This window comes from Oreochromis aureus, linkage group 8 (genome assembly GCF_013358895.1).
Source record: "Oreochromis aureus strain Israel breed Guangdong linkage group 8, ZZ_aureus, whole genome shotgun sequence".
NCBI classification, from domain to species: Eukaryota; Metazoa; Chordata; class Actinopteri; order Cichliformes; family Cichlidae; genus Oreochromis; species Oreochromis aureus.
In genome coordinates, this window is record NC_052949.1 from 2,351,062 (window position 1) to 2,363,568 (window position 12,507).

At 46.9% G+C, this 12,507-nt stretch overlaps 1 protein-coding gene across 1 annotated transcript in view; it reads right to left on the minus strand.

Moving 5' to 3' along the window:
* Window positions 1-12,507, minus strand: part of grid1b (glutamate receptor, ionotropic, delta 1b) — a 578,917-nt gene that overhangs the window by 38,867 nt on the left and 527,543 nt on the right. Inside the window, exons 9-13 of the mRNA XM_039616223.1 lie at window positions 4,933-5,034; window positions 3,087-3,209; window positions 1,542-1,616; window positions 1,116-1,455; window positions 282-420 (exon numbers count right to left, since the gene is read on the minus strand). Coding sequence (XP_039472157.1) covers window positions 282-420; window positions 1,116-1,455; window positions 1,542-1,616; window positions 3,087-3,209; window positions 4,933-5,034 — 779 coding nt within the window. The remainder of the gene's footprint in view (window positions 1-281; window positions 421-1,115; window positions 1,456-1,541; window positions 1,617-3,086; window positions 3,210-4,932; window positions 5,035-12,507) is intronic.

Below are 12,507 nucleotides of genomic sequence, written 5' to 3' on the forward strand. Positions count from 1 at the left end.
TTAGCTCAGTTCATTTCTTCTGTCCCTGATGTCTGAGCTGATGCTTTAGAAGCAGGTCAGCCTCACTGACCCCGGCAGGAAGTGCAGATTGTGGCAGAGCGTGTGATTGGCTGATGGAAGAAACCCATCGCTGCTGCTCGTGTCTGCTCGGAGCGCGTGAATGAAAGATGCATGTTTACAAAGTCGGGAGCTGCAGACAAACACGCTCAGCAAGCTGTTCATGTCAGGGCCAGTGTGTGTGTGTGTGTGTGTGTGTGTGTGTGTGTGTGTGTGAACCTCACCGTATAGCGTGATCCATGCGTGACACGGTGAGGTACGCCGCCAGGTTGGCGGTGTATGATGAACAAACTATGAGCGTGAAGAGCCACCAGCTGCCCATGACGATCCTCAGAGCGACCGAGCCCACCACACCGTCCCCACCTGCACACACACACACACACACACACACACACACACACACGCACACACGCACACACACACAGAGGTCGTTATTCAGACGTGGGGATTTCCAAGTGTCGAGTGCCCATTTTTAGATCACGCAGGTGTTTGTGCCCATGAGCTGGAGCGGGCGTCAGACCTGCGACCTCTCAATTACAGGTTGCTCTCGGCGACCAGGAGCCCGCCTGCCACCTGATCCAACCGGCAGGTGAGAGCGGTGCTTCATCACAGCGAGCTGAGAGGCTGCGTCTAATCACACACGGTTAGGCCTAAAAGGTTTCCCAGGCAACCTGCCAGCCCATAATAGATGCAGCTGGATGCGTCTACAGGTGTGTGTGTGTGTGTGTGTGTGTGTGTGTCTCTGCACTGTTATACGTCCACACTGAGGACATTTCAGGGGCAGAGGTCACGTTTAGAAACGACAAAACATTTTGGAGCCAGAGGAAGTTTTTTTCTGTTACAGAAATTCTTGGAAAGTGTTCACAGAGCACTTTTTGGAAAGTCATGACATTTAAAACACTGAGGACAAAGTCACAGTCAAGCAGGCGACTGATGATTTCCTGATGACGGCTCAAATTCCTGAAAGAGGCTTTTTATGGAAAATTCGAACACGGGAACGCCTGCCTGCTCCGAATCATCCCTAACAGCGTTTCTCTTGATGTCACCTTTTCGCTCACCTTGCTGCACGAACGCTCCGTAAACGATCCAGATGGCGCTGTGCAGGGTGCCCGACCCTGCTCCGTTAGCCGGCTGACCGGGAGGTGCATTCTGGGACGAGGAGCGCAGCGCCTGCAGTCTGTTGAGGAGGAATATGAGCACTCCCACCACGGGGATTGCGGCGGCGATGCAGGCCCAGACAGCGAGGTCGAAGGGCGCGAACAGAGAGAAGATGTTGATCTTCTCTTCGGGCTTTCGGAGCAGGATACCGACGCTGTAGTCGAGGTAGCGCTTGCTGAAATCGACCACGTTCTCTCGCTCTGGCGTGATGGTGATGGCGGACACCGCCAGGTCCGCTCTCTGCAGGAGGAGGGAGAGGAAGCATTTTTGTTCACGCTCCACAAGTGACCGAGTGTAAGAGAACAGACAGGTGGTACAGTCCCTACCTTGTTGATTAGATCACCAATCATGCCGTTCCACGAGCCGTTGGGAAGCCGACTTCCATATTTACTGTCCGCTACCTGAGAGGAAGGAGAAAAAGAAAACCAGTGAGTTTATTCCAACATCTCAGAACCTCGTTTATATCAGCCCAAAGACAAAAGTCCACATTTCAGAGGCTCGGCCTCATGAGGAAGTATAAAATGAAAGCTGTACGTCATCCAAATCTCAACATGCTCCAAGACCTTTAAACAGTCCATGATGGCGTGAGGAAAACATGGCGATTACATTTGAAGGATGGTCCTCGATCTCAGCGTGAGGCACGTCAGCCAAGAACAAACTCAGCCTGCAGGTCAGAATCGTGCTGCTGGTATCACGCAGCAGCCTCGGGTGCTGTGCGCTGAGTCAGCTCATGTTTTTGTTCCGTTTGATACAGTTTTACTGATATAGCACCAAATCACAACGACAGTCACCTCCAGGTGCTTTATATCGTAAGACATCGAGCCCATAATGATACAGAGAGGACCCCAAAAATCAGACGACCCCAGACAGGAAGTAACATCTGACAGAGGTCAGGGGACAAAGGTCCAGGCTCAGGGAGGGCGACCTCGATCTGCAGCGACTGGTAACCTTCACTAAAGCTGTTTCTGTGCTGAGATGAACCTGACTTCAAATAAGCCACTCCTCTGCAGATGATCTGTCAGCTGTTCGACAACTGCTCTGTCAAGAACCTTTGAGATAACAGGAAAGTTGGAGATTATAATCAAACTATTTCTAAACTCATTCTTTGTTCAGCCAAAGGTCACAGAAGGTCATGAGCATAACAAAGCATATCACCCTATTAGAGCACTTCGCTCTCACACTGCAGGCCTACTTGTTGTTCCTAGAGTATTTAAAAGTAGAATGGGAGGCAGAGCCTTCAGTTTTCAGGCCCCTCTTCTGTGGAACCAGCTTCCAGTTTGGATTCAGGAGACAGACACTATCTCTACTTTCAAGATTAGGCTTCAAACTTTCCTTTTTGCTAAAGCATATAGTTAGGGCTGGACCAGGTGACCCTGAATCCTCCCTTAGTTATGCTGCAATAGACGTAGGCTGCCGGGGATTCCCATGATGCATTGAGTTTTTCCTTCCAGTCACCTTTTCACTCACTCTGTGTTAATAGACCTCTCTGCATCGAATCATATCTGTTATTAATCTCTGTCTCTCTTCCACAGCATGTCTTTATCCTGTCTTCCTTCTCTCACCCCAACCAATCACAGCAGATGGCCCCGCCCCTCCCTGAGCCTGGTTCTGCTGGAGGTTTCTTCCTGTTAAAAGGGAGTTTTTCCTTCCCACTGTCGCCAAAGTGCTTGCTCATAGGGGGTCATATGATTGTTGGGTTTTTCTCTGTATGTATAATTGTAGGGCCTACCGTTAAAGCGCCTTGAGGCGACTGTTGTTGTGATTTGGTGCTGAATAAATGAAATTAAAAGGTATTTTAAACGGTGAAATTGGAGCTGAGGTGAAACTGAGTTAGTGCTCAAACCAAATGACAGACTGCTGGTCAGCCCCACCTGGTAGATCTCGTATTTGAAGCCCAGGATCTTGGCGAGGGCGTCCAGGACGTCGATGGAGAAGCCTTTATATCTCTTCGGCTGCCCGAGGATGTTCTCCGCCACCATGACAAAAGGATCCTCCTGCAGTGAGAAAGAGCGACTCAGCAGTGAAGGAAAAGGCCGAGTGATGCTGCGCGTTCAACAAACTGCAGCTCCGAGCAAAAACACAGAGAAACAAAGAGAGCGAGATCAACTTTTGTCAGCCTTTAGGAGGAGAGCGCACAAACAGTGAAAACTCTCCAACTGAGTTTGAGTAGCTGAAAGTTTCATTTCATGCATCTTAGAAATGGACCTAAAAAATGCAAAAATACCCCAAAGCTGAAGTTATATTCGGCTTCAGCTGCACTGAAGAGAAAATCTGCTTTGTAAGCCCAGACTGCATATTCACAGCAGGGCGATGTGACGCTGCCTTTAATGTGCTGCTCTGTGGTTTTCTCATCACCTGCCTCTTCGTGCAACGTTTTTTTTTCAGTTTTTCAGCCGTTCGATCTCAGATATTAAACAGAATCATTTGGATTCATTTTGTTGTTTTTGGGCTGCATGCACCAGGTGTCTGCAGGTGAGGACGTGTTCACAGGTAGTATAACCGCATGTTTAGCTATGATGCTAATACGGGGCAGGTCGCACAGTTCGTTATTCCCAGAAAGGCGTTGTCTCTTCATCTTCTGAATGACATGAACCGCCATATTTAATAATCAAGGACTGCGGGGCTGTTCCCACAGGCCACCCTGAGAGGCTCGCTTTCACTCTGAGCAGAGCCTAAAACAACAGTGTGCTCAGGATAAAGAAGGTTCACAGAGGTACATGCTGTGTTTCTCCGTAGAGAAGCACGGGTGTCGAGTATGTGGTGGTTAAAGTGTTGTGTGAGCGCAGGTTTCTGGCAGCGTGAGACCTGAAGTGTTGCAGCTGCAGTGGATGAATGGCAGGGTAAAGGTATTAGTCTTGCTCAGTTAGGCCTGCATCTCTACGCCGCTGTGCCGGCACAAGAGGAAGTGCTGGAGGAAGTTGCTGCTGGTGTTTCTAATCACAGCGACCGGAGGAGCTTCTTAGACCGAGGTGTTGAAGGGGGGAGAAAGACGAGCGAGCGCAGAGACTCGAAGCTGATTCAACACGAAACCTAAAAATGTACAAAGCAGTTTTTCTATTGACTGAGAGCTTTCTGGGGTTTCTCTGGGGTTTATTTTGTGCTGTGGACTGTTGGGTTACTTTTGAGATATTCACAGTTGAACCGACGCTTAAAGGACTGAATTGAAAATGCTGTAATAATAACAAGTACAACAACTCTGGAATGGATCCATCTATCGTAACGCAAGCAGCGCGGATGTAAACACGGAGCTGCGATGCTTCACTGTTTATGCTGTTGATTCTCTTCCGATGCAGAGCCCCGCCCTCCTCTGGATCGCACGCTCTTGGAGCTGCAGGGAGCGTCAGTGAACGCTAACAAGAGATATTCAGCTGCAGATCTTCATCCTGCACAAAGTATCTGTGCACCAAACCTCGGATTTCAACAAATCACATAGGTCTCATCTGACCCGGGACACCAAACACTGCTGAAGGAAAGGACATCTGCAATACTCCGATTACCCTGATTACTCTGATTACCCCAATTACCCTGCTGTCACCATGACCCTTAAACCTGCTTCTTTCTAATAACTCCTCTGCTTCCAATAAGAAGACTATGAGGAAGTGGACACTCTTGACCTTTGACCTCATGTTTTCTGATCAGCTTACGGTCTCAGTCACTACTTTCCTTTCTTACAGGTATACAGGTCGACTGATTGTGTCCATGACAGCGTCCACTTACCAGTAATGTGACCACTTTGACCGTGACTCCCTGCATGCCGTTCTCTATCCGGCTCTCCTTCAGGCTGCCGTTCAGGCCGTGAACCGAGTCCCACGTGGCGAGCTGCGGGGCAACAGGAGACACACTGTAAACAAACAATGTACAGTGGAGACATCGGCGGCAGCGCACTGAGATGCGATCGGTTCGTGTGTCCACGTGCGAGCAGCCCTCCCGGGGAACAAAGCACGGTGGAAACATGCCGAGCGCCCGCCAATTAGGCAAACGCTGCCCGGCTCACAGGCTGCAATTTTACCATTTACTCCTCGGCCTCATCAGGTTTCAGAGCGCGCCGCTGCGAATCAGACGGAGACAATGAGGCCAAGAAATGTATTAAATACATCAAAATAAGAGCCTGCCAGAAAACCACTCCGGTGTGGTTTCATTCAGCACATTTTCAGCCACACACAAAACCAACCTGACCTAATTAGCTCCACAGCCCCCCACACACCCCCTACACCCCCCTAAAAACCTACTGCCAGCTCCAGCAGAGCTCTCAAAGGCCCAAACAGCCTCTCAGAGAGCATCACGAGTTCATCGAGCACACTCAGACCGTCACACATCACGTCTCACTTACATGAAGTCCTCTTACAGATTCTTCCCTTTGAAGCTTAACAATGAAAGTGAAGTGTGTTAATACGAGCATCCCATAATAGTTTTAATCTAATTCTCTATGCCTGCATAAAGTAATCTAATTACAGCGACGCCTTCTTTTGAGTAAATCTTAAAAAAATATACATACTGCCAGATTGACTGACGGGTCACAAACAGGCGACAAAGTCAGAATTCAGATTTCATGAGAGATCAAAAACATTTATTATGTTTTTCTTTTAAAGAAAAATCAGTCAATAAACACACTCCTCACTCACAGAGTCAAGGTGCAAACTCACCTGTCCATCCAGGAAGCACCTGAACACAACCCAGAGCCACAGCAAAGAGCGACAGGTTGACGTTATTAATCACTGAGCACAGTCTGAGGAGGAGGCTCCATCCTTCTAGGAAGGACATTTCCTTAAACTTTAACGAAAACCAAACAGGTCAGACAGTTACTGATTTTTCTTTTGGTCAAATCAAAATAAATGACTGAATGAATGAATAAGACAAGAGTCTATGTTGTATTTTATTGGCATAATTACCAATCAGTTAGTCAGTGAGAGACGAGCCGGGCACAGAGTATTCATATCTCATATCTTTACACAAACACTTTTTGTGAGTGTCCAGAATCTGGAGACTCTCACTCATGTACAGTAAGCACTTTCTACTTGAAAAAACAGATGCATCCTGACATTTTCTGCCTTAAAATTTGAAAAACTAAAATTCCACTTTTTAAGTTCATCTTATTCTCCTTTAAGCTTCATGTTTGAAGTAAACACTCAGGCAACTTCAAGCTGAGCGCCACCTTCATCTCTGAGGTTCAGACCAGACTGTAAGTAGTTACTGTCAGCAAAAGATATTTGACTTTATCACAGTTCATCTGTGACTATCACAAACAGATTGCAAGTATGTTAAACACGCTGCGATGAGAAGGTCACTGCACACAGTGAAACTGTATTTCCTCCCGTTAGGTGTGACTGCAGTATTATGTGAGTCTCTAGAGTTTAACCTTAAAAATCTGATTTTTCATTCCATGTTAAATCTGATTCTCTGACAGAAACGTCTCTGTGAAGGACTCGCTCTGACTTCTGGGGACAGATTTTCAGAGCAGACCGAGGATCGATAACCTCCCTCAGTCAGAGCAGGCGGCATTTTTCACTTTGATTTTTAGCTCTTTGCTTAAAATAAATGTTTGCCATTAGACCCTCTCCATCCATTTAGCTCTCTGCGCTCATCCGTGCCTTTTTCAGTTGTTTCAGTCACCATGGAAACACACATACACAAACAGACAAAAGCAGCCTTGTGTTGTCCTTCCTGTGCAGGGAGTCTGTGTGTGAGCTTCTGTTTGTTACTGAAGTAAGACACACATGCACAAACACACACACACAGATTTATCGATCAGGTGGGATGGTGGAGGCTGAAGGTTTCACTCTCTTCCACATCAGTTTGCACACGCTGAGCAGTTTTGCTTCTTGTGAAGGAAACAGAGCTCCATTGCAGCTCTCCGTGATGAGTGCACGCTCATTGTGTCGCACAGTTACACAAATCAGTTCATGAGCAGCTTCATGCATGATTATAATAAATGGGGGCAGAAATCTATAGAAGGAATAAACAGGTCACTGCTTAGAAACCGGAGCGATGAGCCGTGCAGTGTCTAATATTAGACGGTGGTTAACGTTAGCATGCTCGCTAACCTCTGACAGGACGTTTTAATTAGCATTGTTGAGCTAAACACGCGGCGTGGTTGTCGTGTTTCGAGCTGTAAACATCCAGCTGGGGTCGCACGGTGACACGCTGCCAACACGACACGAACGCCTGCAACTAATCGCTTTGCTAATGATGGTGCTGCAGTCACATGTAAACGCCAAAGCGCACAAGCAGCTGGAAGCTGCACGACTGCTGCATCATCTTTGGAAAGCAGGAAAAATATCATTAAAAATCAGATATGTAGGCGTCGCTGTCATCGTCTGCTTTCAGCATCCACTGTGGACAGTTTGTTAAAGCGGTACTGAAGCATCAGCTGGATCATCAGTTTTTAGGCAAGACTGGAAGTTAAAAATGTTTTTGTATTTGTACTGCGACACGCTGGCGATCTGTCTGAGAGTGACTGCCTGACCCTGATGGTTGGAGACAGGTTGCCTCTTACCAGGTGACCAGAACACTGACTTCTTAGATGTTGTGTTACAGTTAGCCTACAGCTAAGCCAGACTGAACCACAGCCATCCCGAACTTTCTGCTTTAATCCCACAGCGTTCACTTTGTTTGGCTCCGGCCTCGAGTGGACATTAGTGGAACTGCAGTTCTGGGTTCTTCTCAGGCCTTGGAAAAATCCAGCTTTTGATGGTTGGATTTAGCTTTCCACACCAAAAACTGATAAGTGGTACCAGGCGTCACACACAGCTGGTGTTTATAGTTTAAACAGAGAACGAGGACAGACATGAGGAAGGAGTCTGTCAAGTCTAATAATCTGTGTCACACAACATCACGTTAGTCTCAAAGGGCTTCACAGCCTGTACGATCCCCACTCTGTGCTCACGCCCTGCAAACAAACACGACGTCTACACGAGTTCAGGATGAGACGAACAGAACAAGCGAGGCGCCGAGCGAGGCGCTGAGCGAGGCGAGGCTGACGGGGAAGCGGAGAGAACGAGGCTAAATGGAGATGAGAGGAAGGAGGCGGAGAAGGAAGGAAGGAGGGAGCACTTGTTTAATAATCATGGAGCTATTCTGAGCAGCGCTGTCCTTTAGATGATCTCAAACCCTCGTTTTTCTTTATGTGTGTGACACAGTGGGGGTGGTCTTCATTAACTCGCAGACACACATAAATAATCTCCACAGTTTGAAGCACCAGCTCCAAGTCTTTTCTTATTTGTACTGTTGGACCATCGCAGCGGGTGCTGAAATCGACCAGAAAAGAAGAAGAAGAAGAAGAATATGACCCCCCAGCAGCGATGAAGTGCTTTTTGTTCCCTCTGGATTGTCAGTGACAGTAAGACACAGCAGAGTTGGTGGGACGTCTGCTGCCTGCAGGGCAGAATGGGACATCGCCGTCCCTGTCGCATTATTAAGTGTGTTTGCAGCACAAACTCATGAACAGATTAGGCGGCTGTGGTTGAAATAAGTCCATGACTCACGTTTGGTGGTTCCTTTAATGTCCTACAAATGCAATACTTTAGGCTTTGCAGGCTCTTAAATGGCATTAAATGTTAATGCTACAATGGAAAGTGTGATTTTCTTTTAAAGGCGGTGTCATGTAGCCCGCACGCATTTTATAATCCTTCATTTAACTCTTTTCCTAGTCCCGCTTCGCTTGAGTAAACACATAGCCAACACACAATTATATTTAATGCCTCGCAAATCAAAACTGATATGAAGACATGCACCAGAAGTTTAAAGACAAAGCAGAGTGAGGATGATTTCCCCTGGAAGCTAAACACGCACAGCTGTGGTCTCTGCTGGGATTTGGGTTTGGAGAAAGTGCATCATGTGCCGTAAATCAAAGGGAAGTCGAGTGTGAAAGGGAAGACATGATTGGATAGAAGAGAAGGCGCTACGGCAACGGTTAGAGCGTGTGATGCCACATCCACATCATCAAGGGAGGAGTGGCATGCTGGGAAAACTGAAGGGTCTAGGACTTGAGATGGCAGATGGCTTTATGAGCTGCTGTGTCTCCCTCAATAGTCCAGCTAACTGAGCCAATGGAAGCTAACAGAAAAAAACAAATATTAGTTACATGGTTACAAAAGCTAGTTTCAAACTTTCAGACAGGAGCGTGAGGTCTATGTGAGGATTTAACGCAGCAGTTCATTTAGCGATAGGCTGATGTGAGAGAGCAGGCACAGCAACACAACCCAAGCATCTCATTACAGCCCTGCTGTAGTTCTGGGACCACCTCACTCCCCGACAGCACTGGTCTCTGTAAACAGGGCACTGCAGCACACCATTGTTCAGGACTGACACAAAGCTGCTGCCAAATGCTAATGTGATAGATGACCTGCAGGACGGAGAACAAGCCTGAGCCACACAGCCCGAAGGAGAAGGATCCTACTTTTTATTCTGGGCTCGAGATCGCTGTGGAAATGTTAACTGCTGCTGGAAGATCAAAAGAGACAAAACACTTTATGCTAATCAGTGCTGTGAAGGAGCTATGTTTGAGTAAGAGGCAACAGTGACGGGAAACCAAACATGAACCACAGCAGCTGTAACAGTGATACAGTCTCGGCTGAAGGGGGGTTGCCAAGTGGTTTGCAGAGGCTGCAGTAACTGTATGGATGCTTACACAGCTCAGATGGCTTAAGTAGCATGACCTACTTAAGGTTTGTCAAAAGGCTATGTAGAAGGCTAACCGGTGAGCCATCAGTTAGCTGGCACCCAGGTCAGCTGATCTGCTGGGGTTACTGGCTGAGGATGACTTTACATCCCAGCAGAACAAATGCTGAAAAATGGTTCTTTTATCTGCTTCTAATTATCGATAGAAAAGAAAACGGGTTTTTTTTCTGGCTATCAACACTTTTTACTGCACTTGAACAAAACTAAACTTTGAAGAAATAACGAAGGCAGTTTGTTCTGCACCAAAGAGGCCCAGCTGCACATCACCGTGAACAGACCACCTATAATTCCTGACAATTATTAGATTATTAATAGCAGAAATAGATTTTCCAAAATGCCAGACAGTCCCAGGCGAACGGGCTGTCTTTCTAACTGCAGCTCGTTCTGCTGACTTACGGCAGCCACGTTGCTCTGTGCTGTGAGGGGAGCCGGTAATGAGAGCACGAGGACACAACAAAAATATGAGGCGTGCTCCGAGAACGTGCCGAGGGACGTTTGGTGTTTCAGAACAGCTTCAGCACAGAGCACAACCATATCTGACGCTTCTTTTTATTCAATTAATTCATATTTATGTCCCCCGATTTCTTTAAAACACTCTTAAAGTAAACTGATGATTCAAACTAATATCCACAAACCTAGCTGTGCTGCGTGCTGCGTGCAGGGACTATATACTGTAAGGATGGACTCAAATATTCATAACAGACCTGATGTTATTTATCTTTCTGTAATGACAATAAAACAAACGAGTTGGTAAAGGTTACATTAAATGTCAACACACACAAATATAGAGCAATGCTGCCGAGCATAAACCTTTTAAGAAAACAAAGTTTACAGTGTTAAACTCACAGCATAGCTCACACTTTGTGCTTTTCTACCATTTGTACACTTTCCCCCCATCATTCCTCCATATATCTGACAAACACCAACAATCTCAGTCTAAAAGGCCCAAACCTCGGCTTTGGATTCAGGAAGGTGGCGCCACCCACTGGTTTGTGACATTCGGGCCTCAAAGTGTAACAACGTTACGGTTTTACGAGCCAAAGAATTAGGCTAATCAGCTAATGCCAAATGGTTTAAACAGGGATTATACTTTCTGTGGAAACGTACCCAAGCTCACCCTAACCCGGTGACGTACAGTTCGTGAGCACGTGCCCTGGTGGCCACAGCAGAGTATAAGCTCGTCTTTAGATGCGAAGCTCCACCCATGAATCAAATAAACGGAGAATTTCACTGAGCAAAACTGGAGGTCAGACTTCTGGACGGTCCTTTCGCACCATTAGGCGCACAGCAGATGTATTATTTGTCCAATAATTGCATTAAAACTGCTGTAAAAGGCTCCGGCAGCACCAAAGAGGTCTTTTAAGGTTCATCCACTCACTGTATTGCCCACATACACAGCAGTAAAAAAGAGGGGACTTGCATTAAAACTGCTTGATTCTGACCGAGCATGAAGTGATGAACTGGCTGCTTTTCATTCAGCTGCGGTGTCTGCAGCCTTTCATGCCTCCTGCCATGGAATGATTAGGTTGTGAATACACTCGACCTTCATCTAATTCTTCAAAACTCTGAATGTGAACATGTTTCCAAAGGAAACTTCATTACGAGGCTTCATTCTTCTTTTTTTTATATCCCCAGTTGTCAGCGTACTGAACCGACCTCAGCAGTAATTCGGTGATTACATTGACTCTTTGAAGCACTAATGAAAGTATGAATCTTCACCAGGTGCGGCTTTACCACACATTATTTTATTTCCCCCTATTCTGCTCATGATGGCCTTTAAATCCAGATAAATGTGAGCGATGGGGATCTTTGGGAGGTGAAGCTGGGTCTTGGATGGATAATAGACATCTGGGGAAATTAGAGGCCGGGTCAACATTTTCTCTGTCGTTGTGCTACTTGAGCCATCCCTAAGCAGTTTCTCTGCATTGTCCAGGGGTTTCACCACCACAAGGAGGCATATTCTCGGTCTTCAATCATGTTTACCCGGGCGTCCAAGTAACATGCACATGGAGACGAGGCCACAAGCTGCACACTGCCACTGATGGGCCGAATGCTAAATAATGAGAAAAAGGCTCCTGAAAGCTGCGTCATTGTTCTGCAGTGGTTGGATTCTGCTGGCGGGACGATGTTTGGACTCGACTCGGTGACTTTTAGTTAGCTTTTCAGTCTCTTGAGAGGAGGTTTCAATTTAAAACAGACTACCTGATGAAGTGAGGCTTAAATCAAATCCCTGTCAATTCAGGAATCCTCAGAAACACTCCACAGTGTTCACTTCACATCCGCCTTCTGTCTTAACGTCGTGCTCTCCTCCCCGTGGAGGTCAATGTGGCGGATAAATCTCTCCCTCACTCGCAGCGTCGGCGCTCATGCATTATTCCCGTCCTCTCGGCTTCTTTCCTTTTCCTCAAATGTCAGGCCTCTCCCCCCTCCTGTCATCCGAAAGGCTGCACTGGCTGTATTTCTGTAGCTCACTCCCCCGTGGACAGCAGAGTGAAATGCCAGCGTTTGCTACCATTTCTCACTTCCCCCTCACCCCTCCTTTGTCCCCCCCCCCTCATTTTTTTATTTTTTTTTATTTCCACACCTTCACCTTCACCTCCTCCACATCCCTTTTCT